General features: G+C 37.0%; 1 protein-coding gene across 1 annotated transcript in view; it reads right to left on the minus strand.

Moving 5' to 3' along the window:
* LOC107103000 (noelin-2-like) overlaps nucleotides 1-7,374 on the minus strand; it is a 56,904-nt gene extending 49,530 nt beyond the window's left edge. Inside the window, exon 1 of the mRNA XM_015402497.1 lies at nucleotides 6,880-7,374. Within this exon, the coding sequence (XP_015257983.1) occupies nucleotides 6,880-7,023 (144 nt within the window). The 5' untranslated portion in view covers nucleotides 7,024-7,374. The remainder of the gene's footprint in view (nucleotides 1-6,879) is intronic.
* Between the last annotated feature and the right edge of the window lie 14,871 nt (nucleotides 7,375-22,245).

A 22,245-nucleotide genomic window follows, 5' to 3' on the forward strand; every position in this document is an offset into this window, starting at 1 on the left:
CAGCTGCTTTGGTGTTATGAAATTAAGAACAGGTGCACTAGAGGGGCAACAACGAGACGACCATCAAAACAGGAATGGTTTTACAGGTGGAGGCCACTGACATTTTTTCCCCTCCTCATCTCTTCTGACTCTTTTTCACCAGTTTTGCATTTGGCTAGGGTCACTGTCACTACTGTTAGCATGAGGCGCTACCTGGACCCTACAGAGGTTGCACAGGCAGTCCAGCTCCTCCAGGATGGCACATTAATACGTACCATTGCCAGAAGGTTTCCTGTGTCTCCCGGCTTAATCTCAAGAGCATGGAGGAGATTCCAGGATACAGGCAGTTACTCTAGGAGAGCTGGACAGGGCCATAGAAGGTCTACAACCCATCAGCAGGACCAGTATCTGCTCCTTTTTGCAAGGAGAAGCAGGAGGAGCACTGCCAGAGCCCTACAAAATGACTTCCAGCAGGCCACTGGTGTGAATGTCTCTGACCAAACAATCAGAAACAGACTTCACAAGGGTGGCCTGAGGGCCCGATGTCCTCTAGTGGGCCCTGTGCTCAGTGCCCGACACCGTAAATAAACAGCATGATTTTTTTTCCCCATCTGTAACTTTTATAAACTTTAATTTGATCAAATATTTAGAAGAACCTGTCATTTTTGTTTGTAGATACCTTGTACACCATGGGGTATTAATATGAAGTAAAAAGAGGTTCATCAATCAAACTCACTTTGAAAACAGAAAGACAAGCAAATATTTCAGTCAGATGAGGCAGCTTTTGTAGCATATTTTCATATAACACAAATTTCTACGGGGAAAAAAGAAACATCTTAAGGACACCACTATTTAAAAAATATGCTGCTTCAAACAGATCTTTAGCAGGAGTGATAAAGTTTATATTGTTAGTCCTCTACAAATTGTGGTTTTCTTTTAATGTTTGTACGTCCTACTGTATAAATAGTTGCCCATCTTTGTGTGACTCTACCTCTTTGATTATGGTCACTGACTTTTATCTTCAAGGATATCTAATACTCATTCCAGGACACAGACCTCTCCCACTGCCGCACTCTGTGCTCCCTGGTTTAACCAGCCATTATTGTTCTACAAGCAGACTTTTGCATTGGCATAATTTAATTTACAAATCCATCCTTGGCTTTCAACCAGCATATTTATCTTCTTATATGTCACATAAACAAAGCATCTAGAGTTCACGGTCCAGTCCTTCATTACTTTTAGTGTTCCCTCAGTACACACAGAGAGCTTGGCCAAAAGACCTACAATTACCCTTCCCTTTTTGTCTGACTTGAATCTGTCCCGTTAATTCTGTTGAAAGATTTCAGCCTTATTTTAACTCAATGAAAAATATATAACTCAAAATTGTTTCCATCTTAAGCAATTTATTTGATGTATCCTATATCCAGTTCATCTGCTTATAATGAGATTTTTATTTTACATATGCTGAAAAAATTATATACTTAATTCAAAAACAGCACAGCTTAATAATACAGTTCAAATTAATGAAAAACATTTTTTATTCATTCCAAAGGAAACTTAATGTTGTAGTGAATCAGTTTTTTCAATTGTATGTTGATAACAAGGCAGGAAGGATTTTCGGTAGCGGCTTGTCTTACTGTATACCAGATTTGGAGAAGCTTTAGACTGAACTATGTTATTGTATAACACTCTTCTGAAGAGGATGTTCACTCTTGTCCATAATGTTCTTCATTTTATAAAGAATTCTTTGTTAAATGTTCTTTGTTAAATCCTTTCCAGAGGTTCTAGAGGAATTTCCACAAGAGAGCGGGCCTTGCTGTTCTTCGCTTACTGAGATATATTGTTCATTAATTTCACTTAATTACAATGATTATAGCTTAGAGCTGATGAAAATCCCAGTTTGCAGAGATGTTTATTGTGGGGATGTCATGATCTTGGCACTAATGACTTGATTATTGGTTTAGTTTATCCACCTGCCTAGCTCTGCCCTGTTTTCATTTTCACTCATCAATTCCACCTGTTCCAGTTCCTATTCAAACTGCTTGGGCCCAGCCACCAATTCCAGATTATATGAGCCATAGGAGAGAGTTTTTTTTAGCTTTACCCAGTGTGTCTATTGTGATTGGCTGATCCTGACTAATTTCTGCTCCTGGACTTCTGAGTTTTCCTATCCCTGTTCTGATCTGTTTTGCCTGACCTGTCTTTAGACTGCTATTTGGACTCTGCCTGCTAATGACCTTAGATCTGTCCCCAGACCTCAGGTTGGATTTCCCTTCTCTTATCTTCTGGCCTGGACTTCTGCTTCCTCGTTGACACCAGCTTTGGATTTTCCTTCCAGATACTCCTGCTTTTTCTCATCAATTGGCTTCTGCTCATCGGTCTAATCCTGGAACTCACTGGGAGGCTTCTGCTGCATGCTGTGGAAAATCATCCAGCTGGATTCTATTCCTTCCTCTGGGCACGGATTGAATTTAAAAACCAGGTTAGTGACTCACATGCTTGCTATGGTTCCCCGTCAGAGTTACGGGGTCACTTACCTGTGTTTTTACATCTACAGAGATTCTAGTCATCTGGTCCATACTAACGAGCCACAGATCCCTGAGCAATTAAATAAATCACTTCATTCTGTCTGCCTGAATTCTGGATCCAACATTCTGAGCCTTGACAGGGGAGGGTGATTATTCACAAGAAGAGGACTCTGGCTAGAGTCTGTGCTTAAGGAGCAACCAAAGACCAACATATACAGGGCCTGGGCTTAAACTGTAACTCTTCCTGTTTTAGGTCACTCCTCAACCAGGGACAGGATAATAATTATTTTACTTTGGTTAAAGAGCAAAATTGTTGGACTGTTATTTCTAAGTTTTAAGTAAATCTGCTTTTTATTTTGGAATAAAAGTACCTGTGTTAAAATATGGAAAAGCAGAGAGGAACAGATAACGTGCATTGTGATTTTTAAAGGGTTAAAAATCAGACTGGAAAACAGTCTAATGAATGGTGTTAAAATGTATTTTGATAAAAGTTCATAAACCTAATAAGGCTACACAAAAAAACAGACAGATGGAGCCAAGAATAATTCACGCATAGTAACTGGCATGGCAGGAAATTGGACAGATCTGACAAGAAGTGAAGGAAACTAACAGACTCATGAGTATGGGAAGGTGATAAGTAAGACAAGGACCAGATAAATCTAATGAGCAGAATTTAATGACAGCCGTGAAGAGAATATGACTGGAGAGTGCTTTCATGGGTTAGCAGGAAAAGCTAATGGCAAAGCATTAAAAGAAGAGATGACATTTTAAAAGGAGAGCACATTCTTGGGAATGGCGAGTTTAGATGTGATTTTTCAGAGTGATCTGAATTTATTACATCATTTACAGTTTACAATATAATTCTGCCTGCATAAGATATAAAACGCCATGGATCTCATGCAACCAGGAGTTGTTTATTTTTGTTTGTTGTTTTTCATTATAAGGGTAATATTTTTATAATTTTTTTTTTTTTTTGTAAAGTCAATTTTTTTTTTCGTTATATGGGCAATATTGTTTTCTGTAGACCCAAAAGAGAAAGCAGTAATGATAGAATGGGCAGGCTGAAGTGTCTTAGGAAGTTATGCGCAAATCACACCAATTTTTTGTAATGATTTTGCAAACGGTGTTCATCTACAAAAGCAAAGTGGAAAGTTTAAACAAAAATAAAGTGTATTGATCATAGACATAAAGTAGACAGACAAAACACTTATCATATCATGTTCATTTTATTCCCAGAAAACCATTGAACCTTAACAGGAAAGAAGTTCTTCTCGTAGTCTGTTTTATATTGATGTCATTACTTATTTTACTGATTGATGGTATTATAGGTTATGGTTTAGACTTAGATACACTTCATTGTCATTTTGTATACACAGAGTGTATAAAAATGAAATGACATTGCTTACAGCTTGAAATGAGCAGCTTACAACAGGGAAATGAACATTACCTGCTATGGTTCTCATTTGTTGTGACTCTGAGTTTTCAGTTTTCTGTTATCAGTTGTTTTTATTTTCCATGATATTCTAGCATTCTTTGTTTACTCTCTGTTGCCCCCTTGTGATTGTTTTCTTTCCCCTTGGATTCCCTCTTGCCAGTTCCACCCACACCTGCTCCTCATTCAGCTCGTTAGTCCATCCTTTGTTTTGTTCTCCTTAAATACTCCTCCTTTGCAGTCACTCAGTGCTGGTTCCTTCTCGTTGCTGTATTGTCTACTCTGCTCGTCTCTCCCCGGCTCCTCAGACTTGCTTTTTCCCCTGATGTCTCCATGGTTTTGGTTTGTTTAATATTTTAAGTTGGATTTTTGGATTTCTGCCTCTGCTACCTTTGGTCTGCAATTAAACCTCTCAGAACGTATCTCTGCTTCACTCGTCTCTGCATCTGGATTTTTTTTTTTTTATTAGGATAAAAGCTTTGCTTTAGCACACTTCCAAGAGTTTATTTGACCTGTTGTCTTTTACGTATTATATATATATATTATTATTAAATTAAAATAAATAAAAACATATTGTAGGTGAAATGTTCATACATAGGACATACAGTTTCTAAGGATGAAATCACTTACAAATCAGGTAGTGTTTTCAAGTTACAAAATCATTGTGCCTTTGCTACCCAACACCGCTCTGCTTCAACTATGTGTTGTTGTTTTTTTACTGCTTGAGGCACTGTTGGCTCTGCTAATGGCTCCAACATAGAGAACTGCCCTCTAAACTTTTACTCTACTTTCAAATTACATTTTTCTTGTAATTCTGTTTTGGCTCTATGATAGTGTCTGAAAGAAACCTGAGGTTTCCCTTTTAGCTCATGAAAAAGCACAACAAAATCTCCAGTTAGTGGTCTGACAGTTCTTTTTCTTGGGCAGATGTTTCAGTATTTTTGTATTTTATCAGTGTTATTATAACACACACACATAAGGATGTCACAGGCACTTAAGGGTGCCTCCTTGTTTATGTTCAAATTACCAATTTTCTTCAATAACTCTTTGAAATAACAACATTAATTAATATAATCCATAGGAATATCCATTGTTTCTAACAACTAGCTCAACATGCAGCTGCCACTCTCAGGTGGTGATGGCAGGGAGCAAATAAGCGCTGGATGGGGCATAGCTTTGTTTATCCTTCAGCTTCTGACTGACAAAAATTTATAATGGGCAGAAATGTCATTCACTCTGTTTGTGTGAAAAATTATGCACCAACTTGTTTGTCTAGTGTTCGCTTAAACAATGAAAGCGTGTCTCATCATATTTGAATCATCTAAGAGCCCATTTTTTCTCGTCACTATCTCACTATCGTTATTTAAATAAAGCTTCTTTTTGTCATAGTTAACATTGAAGAAAACAACAATGCTGTATACAGCATCCTGTAGCTTACCACAATGAGGTCAAGTAGGGCAGTGTAGCCTGCCACCATCAGAATGTGAGCTTGAATAGGTAAATAGATAAATGTTGTGTAAAAAGATTTGGAGTCCCCTGATTTTAAAGAAAGGATCCATGAAGACATTAGCTTTTTACGATTTGTTAAGATACACATGCATGTTAAAGCAGAAAATTTCATTTTAAACATACATGATTAAATTGTCAAAGCAGGCAGTACAAATAATAGATTTGGACTACAATTGCACCAATGCAAAAATAGATATGGGTAAAGAAAGTGAAAATAATAACAGTGGAAACATTATTGATCTTTTGCAATGCGACGAAAACCAAGCCAATCTTTATATTTCTGATGATGCATAATCATTGCATTCAATTCACATCAAACTTAAAAATTGTTTGTCGCATATGCATGCAACTGGTGTGTAACTGGTATTGATGAAGAGCTCTGCTTTTAAAGTCGAGGTTAAAAAAAAAATAAAATAAATAAACTTAGGTTTATAAAGCACACAACAGCTTTTGGTTCTGTCAGTAAACTGTGAACAAACACAGCCCTCTACCAGCCCTGCTACCATCCTGATAGCTCCATCTGTTCTCATCCCGCATCTTTGTGTGTGGGCGCTTGCTTTCGCAAGACCGCTTGTACTTTGCTGAACTTGCAAAGTGCCGCCACGCAGCAGATGAGGAAGAGCTCCTGGAGCCAAGTCGTGCAAAGCCCAAACACAAAACAACACACTCTGTGTGTATTCTTCACTTCAGAAGACATCTTATTTATCTAAGCATTTATGAAGACACATGCACACACAAAAAATCTTGAGCCACACTTGATGTTTCCTGTCTTAGATGGCAAAGATGTTGACAAACAGAGAAATAGCTATGCATGCACATCTTATTCATGTGAAGTTAAAACTCCCATTGTGCACTGGACCAGCATCTACACATCAGGGGCTGCCAGGGTGTTGCTAGGGCAACCAATCGCTGGTTGTCCCATGGGTGAGTCACCCCCTCCCCATTTCCTCCCCCCGGAGGAGAAATATCACTCGAGCAAGTCTGAGACAGAGCAATCCTATTAGGCATTTGGTTTTATATCTGTGTCAGTGCCTGCATTCTGTGCATGTATTTATTTACATGGATTTATTTAGTTATATATCTATTCATTCTCACCAGTTATTTAACTAACAACCAGGAAAGCTTTTTTTTTTTTCTGAAAATCCTTTTGGAACCTGCATGCACAGTAAATTCTGTACAGTCTGAAACTAGATTTGTCTGATTTTATATTGTCATATGAAAGGCATTCATTTGTCTCATTAAAAATAAAGTATGCCATCAAGCTTATGCAAGTATTTGCATGAAGAAACAAAATAAATAAATGTTTTATCAGCAAAGCAGATCATGCAAATGCTCATGCACATGTGGCAAGTTAGAAGTAAATACTTAGTTGTAAGATTTCTGCTCTTTGGTCTTTAAAAATTTTTTTCATAATAAAAAGGGGATACATACACTAATGATCCGTTCATGTGTGCCATCAGGGGAAATGATGGTTCCATTGAGTCCAACCAGTGAAGGCAAAGTCTGGGACATCCAGTTTGTTACCATAGCCATGGTGCTGAGCACAGCACCGATCTTCAGCATGGGCACACTCATTCTGACGCACACACATTAACACAATTAGAAGAAACTCTGCCGCACCAAAGTGTTGATAGCAGACATCCCAAAATCAGCAAGAAGCTACACCTCACGATGCTACAGGTAAAAGAAACATTGTGCAAAACTGCAAACCAGAAAAAGGAAATCCAATAGAGAATTTCTCCACAGCTCAGCTCCAACAAGGTCCCAAGTTAGAGAATAAATCCTAACAAACAAGCTCCAAGGGTAAGGTGTCCAATGCTCTCCAAAACAGATGTTTTGTCTTTTAAAGCTTGCATGCGTTTTTCTTTTTTTTTGGCTGCCTCCTTTGTCTGAAATTAAGGAGTTGTGACTGAGCCCAAGCTGCTCTGTGGTTTTATCCACTAACTCTCTGCTTCCCTCTCTCCATCTCACTCTGGTCACACCCCTCTATCCTTTACACAGACTCCCTCTGGTTCTCTTAACTTGTTCATCTCAACTGCAAAATTACCTTTATTTAAAAATATGATGCACAAAAGAATCTCACTGGACGCCTTAAATAGATAAATAGCTCTCATCCAGATAACACTTTCTTTTTCTACCATTTAAATATTCTTTGTATGTGTAATTTGTATGTCTTTATGACTTCTTTGAACTGCTATATTGATTCCTCATCCAGATGCAGTTTTTAATACGTTATCTTTTCCTTTTTGCTGATAGTTCTTGTTTTTCTTCTTATTCTGTATGAATCCACAGTGTTCTGGATTGACTTGTCTGAGTATTTGATGGTTTTAGCAGAGCTTCACAAGCTGATCCAATCCTGCCACCATGTGGTCATTTTGGTATACAAATGTGTGAAACACTGTGGCTCTCCAGAGCTTCCATAGACAACAAAATTGTTCTTTGTAGCAATAATATTAATAACACCAAATACTAACAATAATAACTTTTTATAAGGACTGGTTTTAATCTGAAATTTCTAAATTAAGAGTGATTTATGTGTCATTAAGTCAGATTACCTCATGATATATTACCAACTGGAATTTAAGGCTTTCTGAAATCTTTTTTTTTTCTGTTTGTATTCTATATTTAAAGTAGACAAACCTTATTCAAATAAAGTGCTTGACTTCCGGAGTCTCACTTAAATGTACACTCTTACTCAAAATATTGTTTTTTTCACATTATTACTTTATGTTTTAGCTAACACCACTCTTTTAACTTTTTTCTGAGTAGAAAACTTTTTTTTACACAAAACATTTTTTTTTTTTGTTAGGATAAAATTCTCTCTTACAAAGTGAATATGCTTAGGGAAAAAGAAGAAGAAGAAGAAGAAGAAGAAAACATAAAACAACATCTTGAGAAAATAAAGAAAACATCATCATCTAAAATATCTTCTGTATCAGGCACGAACTGCTAGTAGTGTCTGCTACTCGGCCCTCAGGACCCACTGACCGGCATGTTTTAAGTATTCCCCTGCCTCAACACACCTGACTTTAATGGGTAATTAGCAGGTCCCTGCAGGATGTGGTGGCTGCTGAGAATGGAATGAAATTATTTGATGCAGGATTATCAGATGCATACGGATAATGAATAGATGGTGACTTAATTTGATGCAGGCATAGGCCAGCCATAGTATTAGGTATGAAGCAGATCATTGATCAGTGTTTTCAAACCTGACTATAGATACTATGTACATTTAACCAGCTTATAATTGCAACTAAATAACCTGCTCTAGGTTACTATATATGCCCATGGCCATTTTTTCCCTTTCTACATTTAACTAACCCACTGTAGGTACTTTATCATGGCTTTGTTCTCTTCAGCAGAAGGCAAGGCAAGGCACGGTAAATTTATTTGTATAGCACAATTCAGTACAAAGACAATGCAAAGTGCTTTACATGATTAAAACACAGGAAGATAAAACAGAATCAAAGCAAGTAGGAAAAAAAAAAAAAAACAAGATTGCCATGTCTTGCCATCTCACTTAATGCCCTGCAAGATTCACCACAATTATAAATGTATTGCCACTCAGCAAATACCTAGAATCAACATCTATATTTTGCAAGTAACTCTTTTTAGAAGCAACCCTGTCATCAAGAGGTGTATAAACTAAACGTGTTGCCAAGACTTCTTAGGTGGTCAGAACACCTTTGGAATCTGGGGTCAGTGATTCTTGTTGCTCAGCATCTACATTTTAGGGAATTTATTTCTTGCATAGAAAGATCCAAAAAAGATTTTGTTATAATTGCTTGAGCTCTTAAAGCACCGTGACATGCAGGACCTGCTGAACTGTTTATACTGGGAGGACTTGCTCACAACCCAGTAGACAGAAAAATTACCAACAGGGGTCTTAGGAACAGGGGGAAAAGGGTAGCGTGTAGATGAAAAGAAGCAGGTAAACTTAATGAGCAGGATGGCAGAGATGCTAAAAGATAAAAAAGAAGAAGAAAGAATGTTAAACTTGAATGAAGCCAAAAAGACATAAAACACCCCCAAATTAAAAATAAAGAGATCTTATTTTTTAAAAAGCAAGGTAAAAAGTCTGTCTGTCATTCCAATATTTTTAACATAAATTTTGGGTTCTCAAACATAAAAATCCATGTCATTTTATTGATTATTATTTTCTTTTTGTTCATAGTAGCTTAGTTTACGTGAGTTTTACTTGGTTAGTTAAGAGTTTGTCTCCAAAATATGTTTGATTTGAAGCTGAAATATTTTGGTAATGAATGCTTTTATTTTGAATGGATTTTGTATTCCCCGATTAAGGCAAGACAAGTTTATTGATATAGCACATTTCAGCAGCTCAACAATTTCAAGTTCTGTATATAAAAAAAAAAAAAAAAACATTAAAAGAAACAGAAAATAACATTGCTGTGGAATAGAGGTAATTTAATAATTGATGAATATTAATAATTCAAGAGAATAAAAATGTATAAATAAAATTATGAGATAAGTATAAAAAGGAGAAATTCAAATCATTGATAGTAAAATTAAAGATAATTGGACTACAAACCTAAACTACTAATGTAGTTCTTAATATTGAATTAAAGCAGGTTTGCAGGGCTCGGAAAAGAGGACCCAGTATTCAAGGCAATACAGGCAGTGGGATTGTTCAAAAAGTGTTTATTATCAAAACAGATCTGCGGCAGCAACAGCTAGAGTTTATAAGGCAGGAGCGCCTGCAAGAGAAAAACACAGGGTAGTGACCAAGATAAACTGTTGGACGTTAATTATACACGTGAATCACTAACCTGATTTAACAGTTCAATCCATACCCAGGGAATGAGGTAGGATGCAGTCAGTGGGATGCAAACAAGGTGCGGCGGGCGCCGCCCAGAGTTTCTCAGACATTGCAGCCCCGGACTAGATCTGAGGCCGATGAAGGAGGGCAGGAAAATCCAGAGGGCGAAGCCAAAGCCAGGGTCGAGGACATGCTCAGTATTCAGAACCAGGAGATCAGAAGTCACAAGAGGTTCCAAAGGGAAATCCAAGTCAGTGACAGGAAACAGCTCCAAGTTGAGCAACAGAGAGAATACCACAGGATCCAAAGACAGGTCAGGAAAACAGATCAGACTGGAACTGGCAGGCTCAGTGGTTGAGAGGCAGAACAGGATCAGGTAATCAGAAATTCTAAGTCAACGCTGAAACGCTCTCACCAATGACTCGAGAATAATCCCGCCTGACAACTGGAAGCAGGCAGGTAAAAACGGATCCAATGGGAACAGGAGGGCTCAGTGGTTGAGAGGCAGAACAGGAAATCAAACACAAAAAACTTAAGTAACGCTAGACGCTCTGAACGCTCTCCCCACAGGCTCAACCAGAATAATCTTACACTGATGACTGGTAGCAGCTAGCTTAGATAAAAATAGGAGCAGTTGAGCAGTAATGAGAATGAGAAAATGGGCAGAGGTACACAGGTGAGTGAAATCAGTAATTGAGCCAGTCAACAGCACCAAGGTGATGTCACAGTTAGGGTTTCAGGTCTTTTACACCTTTCTAGAAGTTTGTTCTATATCAATATTAATTGATAATATAAAAATATATGGCAGGTGACTAAAGGATTCATACCAACCTAAATGCTTTCTGAACAATTGATCAAAATTTAAGTCAGGAATAGTTTCATGGGTCAGCTATAAATGTATATAGATAAATACCTAGTTGACCAAAAGAAAAATCAGGAACCATTTCTTTTTTAACTGTTGCTTCATAATATATTAGTTGTGGTTCTATGAGTACAGGTGTAAATTACATATAAAATAAAATCTGAAAACTTCTAAAGGAAGGTGAATTCTTACAGCTGTACTTAATCTTAAAAGAAAGAATTGAATTTCTTTAGCAAAAAATCCATAAAATGAAGGTTTTAATCTTCTAGTAGTACAATGTTGATTTTAGCTTTATTTATTACTACAAAATATATATGAATACAAAAAGTAACCTTATAGATAATCATTTTGGCAACACAGGAATTTTATATTTCACATAAGTAAGAGAGCCTTACTGTGAGACGGTTGCAACACAAGTCTTGTGTATTAGCATGAACGGCTTCCTCTTCTTTACAGGAAAACCAAATTGAAAAATAGTGTTATCCTATTTTTTTTTTCATCTTTTATGTTATTGTTGTTCTCCCTAATGCTGATATTTTTCTTTGTTGATAAATGTATGAATAAAAAAATAGTCTTGGTTTATTTTAGCTGAAGCTCGCCAATGAGCAGCAGATGAACGACCCACACGGTGTCATATGGACACGTCACTGTAAATTTTCTGTTCTTGTTTTCAGACTGCACTCTTTTCCTTTTTCTTAGCTCTGGGGTTTTAGTCTAACTGTGTTTTGCCTGAGGCTGAGTCCTGGACTTGGAAGTCACTCAAGCATTGACTGGAGACAGATGGCGACTCAAAGAATGTACAGAGAGTTACTGAGAGGAGGGATTTTGCTATTTGTTTTTGCAACATGGTCAGATCAGGTTTAGATACAATAATTGTGACAGGGTGCTTTTTTTGGTCTCAAACTGCTTGTATATGCTGTTCAAAATTCACTACAGAATGAAATCTTTTATGCTAAAATGACATATATTCCAGTGCTGCAGAATCTTTAAACAATTCCATGTCTATAATAAATACAAGCCCTCAAGATTATTTAGCATTAATTCAGTAATTAATATTTTCCTGACTCAATATTTTTCTATTGCAAATTGTTAGAATGTGTCAGCCAGTTAGGTAATGCAATTATCCATCAGTTGTTTGTCTCACGGATTCCAAATTTAAAAACTTTAAAAGGGCCTTTCTAACACTTGAAGGTGCTGTGATCCAAACCCTTCCAGTGAAAGATTTGTTGCGTGTTATTGATTGTTGTGCTGTTGGGAGATGAACCTCCACCCCTGTCTCTGACAGGTTACACTGCATATACCTCCCTCCACCTTCTCACATCATCTGGTCAACTTCCTTGTGCCCACTGAAGAAAAGCTTCTCAATGCATGATGATCCCACCACCATGTTACACAATAAGTATGGCTTACATGAGGTGATCCAAATCAGGTTTTCTTGCCATGCTGTATTTTGCATATGACCAGATATTTCTACTTTGGTTTCCTCTTCATAAAGCAGTTGGCTATTTGCAGAACTCTTCCACTTCCTTAACTTCAACTACCTCCTTTATTCTCTGTTCTCCATTACAAGACACTAGACTAGGCTGATGTACTTTCAAAAAAATACTTCCACCACTCTGCTTAAAAGGCCATATTATTACTAGGGCGGATGATGGGATGTTGAATGTCACACATCCTGCAAGAGGAAGGGTTTGAATATAAAAACAGTCCAATGCAACAATCAAGGGCAACATAGAGAAAAAGAGAACAACCAACCAAGGGCACATTTGCTCATACCTAAGGATAATTAAGGGTCAGCAAAGAACATAGGAATTATGTTTGTTGACCATGGGGAAAAGTTTGGGTTCCAAGAGAAAAGTAGCTCATGCATGAGAAGAAAATCTGAATTAGGGGAATCCGTCTGGAAGGTAACCATGCTCTCAGCTTCTCCACAGTGCAGTCCTTGTAGAACCATGTGGCCACATAATGCAAAACATAAATCACAATGGATATGAATGGTCGCGTCTAATTTCCATCTCATACATTCCAAATATAACCAACATTGTATAATAATCCTATAACCCTATTAAATTTTTGTAGCTATCTTTTATTCTGAATCTTAAAGATATATCTGGATTATTAGTAAATACTTGTTTTCTGCAGAAACTCAAACAACTCTCACTGTTTTTGAGTGTTTAAAATCTTGTTTCTAATTACTGTATTTTAAGAAGGAAGAAACCTTCATAGTCTTTTATGTTCCGTTGGTGTTTTGTGTGTTTAACTTAATGCTTTTGAGTCCTAAGCTTCTGATTTATTTGTTTGGTATCATTTTGTTGAATTCTGCCCAGTTCCAACTAGCCTGCCCAGTCTGATCTCCCTCAGCCTGAGCTATCGGAGAATACAGTTAATCCCTTTTGCCCATGTCTCCTTTGCTGAGTTGGAAAAAACACTGTAGAGCAGGGACTATATAGTAGACTTTATTTAACTCAGTTGACTGACCGTTCGGACAGATGATCACTACCTATCGCTTCCTGTTGGTGATGTGACTCCGGCTCCTTACACAGTTCTCTCTTGCAAAGCATTCTGGGATATATCTTCTAGTTTAGTGACCATGGATGCACACTACTTTTCCTAGTGCATTGTGAGACATTCTGACACATATAAAATTGCATAGCTCCTATATAGTGCTCTACTGTATATTGGAGTTAGGGTGGACGTTCGGACGCAGCCCTTGCACGTGTTCTCAGCTATTTATAAGCCTGCGGTTGCCTGTTTGGCATTGGGTCTTTGGCTCCTTTCGTTACCTCGTATTGCAGTTCCTAGCTTCTTTCCCTTCATCTTTCACTGTAGAGGTCCTAGCAGTGCATAGGAATGTCAGGCGGTCCCTTGCTCAGAACTCTTATTTGCACATAATACCATGTACTGGTAGAGTGAAAAACCCCAGTCAGTAATGCGTGCCTCAATTTTTTTTTCCTTTAAGACCCTTAGAAATTAGCTTTGACAAGTAATAAAGATTAATTCATCTTATGATTATCACATTTGTGTAGTAAAATAATTCTCTACGTCTTCTGTGTGTAAAAAAATCATATATCGCTGGCTGGGATTTTCTCTCATTTTAGTGATATAGGTTGTGCTTAAAGCTAAACATACATTGTATGAGTTTTTGGCCTTTCTGGGCAAATTCTCCAGTCATGCATGAATGTTTTGGATCAGGCCAACTTTGAGTCTCATCGTGCGTCCTGCATCATATAGTGTACTGTATTTGAGGTAACAAGGAATCTTCAGCCTCTCCCGACCACCTCCCAATCAGGAATCGCAAGCCTTCCGTTGTAAGACTCCTCTCTAAAGCAAAGTAAAAAACCTAATGCACTGATTACCGGTACATCACTTCGGGCTCTACACATCTACATCTACAGCATGTATATGGCTTTTTCAGTAGCCATTCTAACTGCCCCCTCTATTTTCTGTAAATTATTAAATAAGCAATCATCCCAGATTAGATTCAGAGAGGAGATAAATCGCTTTTAATGCAAAGTAGCAGGACATCATCTAGGGGATTGAAGACATTGCTGCGATCAGAGAAGGTCAGTGCTTTGTTTCATTTTGTGCAGTGTCTGTCATGGTGAATAATAACAGAGCACATTACGGTACTGATAATGGTGCAGTAATAATAAAGGCACTGCGGAAGGAATTTGTATAAAGATTTAAAAATAAAAGGTTTGATTATTTGACTAGGACAAGTCTTTTATATGCAGTATAAGGAGCAAACCTCAGATTTGTTTTGCACTTAAAAATATTAACTGTAGAAACATATTTAATCCTTAATTTGATTTACCTTCACATCTTAAATATTTACAGACAGCAGTATAAAAATTCTCTCCAAACAAACCAGCCTCATTAAAGATGGAAGTTTGGTATGACAGGGTAGAGTGTGAGAGATTTGAATGAAAACAAAAATGTTGAAATGTGTCAGAGGGGCTTATTGCTTTAGCAACACATATAAATTAACCACTTATGACTCTTCTGGCACAGATTATTAAACTGACAACTCTGCCTCAGAGGTGATTTATGTATCTCCTGCCTGTGCACTATATTTATTCTGCTGTTTACAATAACCAAGATTAATGATTAGTTAAATGTTTCTTATTCAGAAAGTTTACAAAGTCATTCTCACACTTATATAAACTAATGTAAACATTTCAATGAATATCCCTTAACAAAATACATTAGCTCACACCTCCTGTCCCAACACCCACATTAATGATCGTGGTCAAATTTGGATAATAGTATACTAGAAAGGAACTACAAAAGATAAAAAAAAAAAAAAAATAAAAAAGATATACACAAATATATAGAAAGGCCATTATAAAAAACAAAATATGAGGATGTACATGCATGTGCCACACAGATTACAAAGAGGAAATAATGCATTTTTGTTAGACTGTGAGGTGGGCTGTGCTTGTATGTGCTGTCATGCAAAGAATTGTGGGCAACCATATGAACAAATTCTGATCCATTCTGTAAAGTATATGGTTCTGCCCCACTTTAAAAAAAAACAAAACAAAAAAAAAAAACAGTCACATCTGCAGTCTGACATATTTATAAATTCTTTTTTAATTTCTTACTAGGTGGTTTTCTCCCTCATACCTTCATTGAGTTTATTGGAGAAACATGTATCTGTGACATCATGAACCACAAACCACCAAAGAATTCATAAATAATTACAGTAGCCTTTGCGCTTGATTTCTCAGTTAAGGACTTAAACCCTGGAAAAAAACAAATACATTAAATGCAGAATACTGAACCTTGCTTTTTTCACAGTGGGAAGCAAACACTGGAAACTAAAAGGGCTTTGAACCAAATTTTATAGGTTTTATTCATAGAACTAAGATATTTAAATAGACCAAAAAAAAAAAAAAAAGATGAAAACCTTTACATATATTGTACAAGATATAAAAAGTGAATGGACACAAGATTAATTTGTGGAGTAAATAGAGCTGATGCTCTGCCAGTTAAGCATGCAGAGACTGACCCCCAATATAAAACATCAATATCTTACCTCTAGAAAATAGCATATAAATTGTTCAGTTTCATTTAATTAAAATTTCACCACAGCTGTTTCTTAAGCAGATCTTGCAGAGAAAACAAGACCACGAAAAGATTAGGTCTGAATGATGTACGCTGAACTGGAGAAAACACAGAATCCATAACAAACCGTAGATCTGCATTGTCGCTGAAAGAATCACCTAAAACCAAAAGATGTACGCAAGAAACTCAGAAACTTCTGTAGCATCTAAAACCTTACTTGGTATTGTTTAGTTGGACAGGAAATGGGATAGATTAACTTTTCTGCAGTGATTTCATTTCACTTTTAACTGGGTTCCTTTGTATGTTCCCTATCATGAATGCTGTTTGAAAATGGTCCAGTTATTTCGTGTTTTCTCTTTAATCTTGTTTTTGTTTTGTTTTTTTTGCCATTAGAATTTTTTGTTATGTAATATCCAAGTTCTCTTTACTGCCTGCCTTTTCTTTTAGCCTGTTTTTTTGTCTTTACTTTAGGTAGATTCAGATTGGTGTTATCAGTGCAATACTAACACATTTGGAGGCCTAAAAACTAAATGCATTTGGTCTTGCATCTCCTGCTAGATTGGCAACATGTTATTGTCCTAGCTTTATGCATTACTCATCACAAACATCTTATTCCTTGTTATGTACAATAGGGCTTTGCTGCCTTGAAGGACTGAAAGCCTTTTTTGCAAAGCAATCTTGGAAATCATTTACAAACAAACAAATATATTTTCATTTCTACTCAGGATAACAGAGTTCAAAAGACAGAAAACTGCATCAGTTATTACTAAGAATGCATTTCCAACTAGCACTAAGCTGTTAAATTAAACTAGTCTGATCAGCTAGGAAACTATACATTTTTTGAGGAGATTCAGTTAGTTTAAGGAACTAACTATCCATTCATCCTCTGCCATTTATCCATCAGCCACAGGAGGCTGGTGCCTACAGTATATCTCCAGCAATCTCTCAGTGAAATACAGGGTACACCCTGGACAGGTCCTCAGTCAATATAATAATATCAACAATAGTTTCATGATTTTAGGAAATAAATGTTTTAAAAGCACCGATTTATTGAATAGCTATTAATTTTTTAAAGTATTTACCCTACCCCCTACGTGGTTAAAGTTTCATATATCTAAGAGCGCTTCTCGCATCTCACAGTTGATCTTATTTACTGAAATTAGTTTTCTTTTTTGATCTATAGGAAAAGTTTAGATTTTCTAAATGTTTAGGCCATTCAAATCCTGAATGGTATATTATGTATTCTGAAACAATGTTTTAAAGGTGCAAAATTACAGCAATGTCTTAACACAGTAGCCAGGACTTTGAAGTTTGGGTAATGATGTATCTTGCAAAGAAATGATAAACAAAATCATAAGGTAAAAGTAGATACAAAAGCAACAACATTTAAATTTATACTTGAACTTTGACATTCATTGAAGTACTTAGTGGAGAGGAGTTTAGAATGAATTAACATAAACATGTAATTCTCTGAAATGTTATGTCTGGCTGTCTTCAAGGAATCAAATCTTTATTCTAACGCTTGTTATTTAGGGTTATTTGCATAAACTTTTTTCCCTTGATAGTAGCTCCATTTGGCCTGGCGTTCCGTTCAGCTGTGACTTGGTCTGAGGTGGGGTTACTACAAGAGATTTAATGCTCTCTCGCAACTGTATTGATGTTAACTGTATGTTAGGGGAGTGTTGACCTAGTAGTTAGGGCATAGAGCTTGCAATCCTGAAGTTTTGAGTTCAAGCCCCAGGCCCACAGACTGCCACTCTGGGTCTCTGAGCAAGACCCTTAACCCCACACTGCTCTCCGGGCACTGCACAATAGCAGCCCACTGCGCCCCAAGGGAATGGGTTAAACGCAGGGGTAAATTTCTCCAATGTGAGATCAATAAAGTGAAGTTATTATCATTAATATAATTTATTTATTCGCTCTCTTTCGCTTTGAGGCTCAGAGTTCATCTGCTTAGTGTATTTCTCTCCCTGTTGAGGCCACTATAGTAGCTAATTGTGAAAGAGCTTTTGCTTTTTTCTTACAAAAAAAGCACTCCTACATACGTATTCATAGCGTATTCATAATGAGTCCAGAACTTATGTCCAACAACAGCCTAACTTATGCATAATGCATGGTAGCGTACAGTAATGCTCATTAAATGAGTGCATCATTTATGGGTATACAGTAAATGTTGCAGTGTTAAAGTAACACTTTGAGTATGATTTTGATCACAGTATTAATCTAGTTGCTGTTATATATATATATCTGTCAAAGCAAATTCAGCGTCATGTCTGCTAGGAAGATTGTTGATTGTGGCCATGAGTGTGAACGAAGGGAGGATCCATCACACTCACCCTATGATGGGGATGAAGTCTGGAGGAGTACTGACAGTTTCCTCCTGTGAACCCCCTTTTATACCAAAACACTGCCAATACTCCACTATACAGTAGCTGTAAGTTAGAAACACGTTCAATGGTCGTCTGGAACATGTCAAATATGTTAATATGCGTTGGAGATAAGTTACGGATAAGTTATGCACAAGTTACTTATAGGTTTTGGATAAGCTAGATGTAACCTATATTACTTCTATGAATATTAGCATGACTGAAGAAAAACAAATTAAATCAGAAAGAATTCTTAAGTTCGACTGCTGGAGGAAGTGGTAACTTTGTATACAGTAAACACACAGAGAAAACAGAATGGTGCAAAATTAGTGATCTGTATTAATATTTACAATATTTACAGAAAAATCTGTCATGACAATTCATGAAGTCCAAGGTGTGTTCCTTTATCCAAGGAATCCAACCAGTCCTAGTTAGGATGGGTCTAACTCCCCAGTCTGATCCAACAGACATTCAGAGTCCTGGAGACGAATTATGAAATGAGATCCTAGAACAGGATCCTGGAACAAAATTCTGAAATGGAAACCTGCCAGTCAACACTTGTCAAACCTTGTGATCTGATGAAGGTTTTAATTCACAATGATGAATCTGTATCAGCGTCAGACAGCGTCTCCTACCTGGGCTGCCACTCATCAGCCTTATAAGCTGCAGCTGTCAATTTGACATGCAGCTGGTCATGTGACCATACAACCATGTGAGAACAGAATTATCTCATACGGCTTTTTTGTTGTGGTAAAGAAATTAAGGAGAAGAAGGAGAATTAAGGAGGATTTTTTAAAAGATAAATCTTTAAATAAAAATAAATAAAACTGAAGTCAACAAAAATGGAAACAAATTGTCCTGGTTACCTCGACGCAACGACTTATGAGTAACTTACACTTAACGTATGTCAACGATCAGATAACTTACCTGTAACTTATGGCCCACACATGAGCATATGCTGGCATACGTACTTGCTGTATGTCGACGTGAGCCAGCATGTGCCAGCGTGCTTCAGCATGCTCATAACTTATACAAAACGTACCCATAACTTATCCAACGTATGGCAGCTTTTTTCGTACATCAGGCATACACTGGCAAATTCGTCAATGTGTGATGCGGGCTTAAGAGAGCACATACAGTGTTTTCAGTTAAAGCTGTGCCAATAGCTTGAACAAGTTCAGTATAGGCAACTGGACGGGAAGTTTCTTTGAAGACGGTTTGCCTCCCATCTAACAGGCTCTTCAGTTTTCACTAGAGGTGGGGAGCACTGAGATTAATATACTGTAGGTATAAAAGAATTAGGGGGGAGAGTGGTTCTGATCCCTCCGCAGGTGGCCAAGGAGGTTACCCATGGGGTGTTAATGGTCGTCAGGGGTTCTGATAGGTCGTTAACTCCCTCGTTAGAATGGTTAACGAACTGAAGAAGCCTCTTGGACAGGAGGTGTAACGTCTTCTAGAAACTTCATGTCCAGTTGCCTAAACTGAACTTTTTCAAGCTTGACCATGGCCTAGATGAATGAGGATCTTCACAGGTATCTTAGCCAATAGCTACGTATGTCTAGGAGAGACAAGTTAACCACTAAAAGACAGGACTTTACAACAGCAGCCAAGCTGATCAACCCATTAACAGGGCAGGATCACAGCTAAACCAAATGCCAGGTCAAATGTAGCTACTGTGAAGTGAGAGAAAAAACAGAGGTCACTCAGTTTAGGTGATGCGTTGTCACATCTACAGTTACTAAAGTAGACAGAGCCAAGTAATGTGATCATAATAATTTAAATGTACATTATGTACTTTTATTAAAACACATGAATCACTTTCCCAAACAAGTATGATAATATCAACTTGGAGCAAAAGATGTTACAACATAACAGCTTGTTGATTTATTGATAAAATATCAAACAATGTTTCACAATATATATAGAAAAATCTATGCCCCAGATCCCTTTTACAAAAAAATCATACTCCAGGAGGACTTACATAATAGCACCATGTATTACACTCAATTTCATGAATCAGCCACAACTTGAAAGCCACTTTTGTGAGAAATTTACGTTGTGCCTGACCTTGAGATGATAACAGCCCATCCTTCAGTTCTTGCAAGTAACAGGTGGCCCATGTGGAAAACCAGATGCCCTGTATTTTGATTTAGAATTAAATATGTACGTTTTGGTTTCATTTTTTACATTTTGTTTATTAACTATAACACATAGCTAAAGCTTCATGTGTAATGACCATTGCTCTCATTAGACAGAAATGACACCCCACAGAAACTGATGAAAACTAAAATAGAGATCCCGAGTACTGCGGTTCTGTTCAGGAGTGCGTTGTTTACAGTTTCAAAGTTAATCTGTCCAAAGTAGTTCAGTCAATGAGATTTTGCAATGTTCTATTTCCAATGGCAAGCCAGAGGAGTCTATGTGCAGCATTTTTAAAGCAAATAATAGGGGACATGTATGGTTTTGGCACAGGCCCTTCTACTGTATGTTGGCTTGTTAAGTTCAGAAAGAGGTTTCCCTGCAGTTCTTCTTTCTCCAAGGAATTTCCTTAACCCTTTAACTGCACTGTCAACCTCCAACCTCCATTTGGTTGACCAGTTTGGGCTACCAGATTGAGAACATTCACCCCTGTAGATTAAATCCTAGCCTGCCCACTCAGACTACCAACACAGGGCATAAATCAGCTAATGCTCAATACTCTCTGATTTAAAACAAAAAGGATCAATTTAGAAGGTGGGCCAAAAAAGCAAAAGCCCTTAACAGTCAAAATTTCAGCAGTGATGGATCAATTATTTATTGATGCTCTCTATTTTGCCCTGAAATAGTTGGTTACAGTATATCATTAAAAATTCAACAACTAGCTGCTGTAAGTGCTTTTCTTTCAAAAAACCCAAAACATTTTACATCATATCCTTAGTTATCTGATTGGTTCTTAACTGTTTCCACTGAGTCAATTAGTCCCACCTTAGATATTAGGCTTTATACCCTCATCTCCAAACTAATACCCTATGTACCTATGTACATGGGATAAATTAGTCCGGCTGGCCAGGCTAATTCAATCATAAATCAGAGAACCAAAAATTTGTCTGTTTATATACGTCTCAAATCTGTTTTGTTGGCTAACAACTTTTAGCATAGCTAGTTATCGTGCTCAACCTGCCATAAGGTTGAGCTCTGGAGCACTTGACTCATTCAGTGATGGGTGGGGCAGCCTACAACTTAAAGAATACTTAACATATCTCAAATTAAGCTATATGATGTTTGAAATGTACAGTGTAGCTTTAAAAGCTATGGATGGGGTTGGCCTAAAATCACAGTCTGGTGATGAATCTAAGTCTGCTGACTTATAGATGAGTTTAGTCTAGACTGATTACTTAATAATGCCTTGATTAGGACATACCAGATACAAAATTAGTTGCTATGACATCAAAGAGGAATATTGCAAAAAGAGGGCAAAATGTTTCTATAATTCCAAGGAAAGTGATTTAAATGTTGTGGCTTATCCATGCAATGTATTTAACTAATAATAATAATATTAATAACAGCATAATTACAAAAAACGAAACAACAAATTGAGGTTTGATGAGAACAAAAAAATATCTGAAACTGTCAACAGGAACAAATCTGTTTTGAAAATTAATTAAATAAAGTTCATGAAACTTTCTGATTCTGCTTAATATATATATATATATATATATATATATATATATATATATATATATATA

Source organism: Cyprinodon variegatus, unplaced genomic scaffold, assembly GCF_000732505.1.
Source record: "Cyprinodon variegatus isolate N-32 unplaced genomic scaffold, C_variegatus-1.0 Scaffold1357, whole genome shotgun sequence".
NCBI lineage: Eukaryota > Metazoa > Chordata > Actinopteri > Cyprinodontiformes > Cyprinodontidae > Cyprinodon > Cyprinodon variegatus.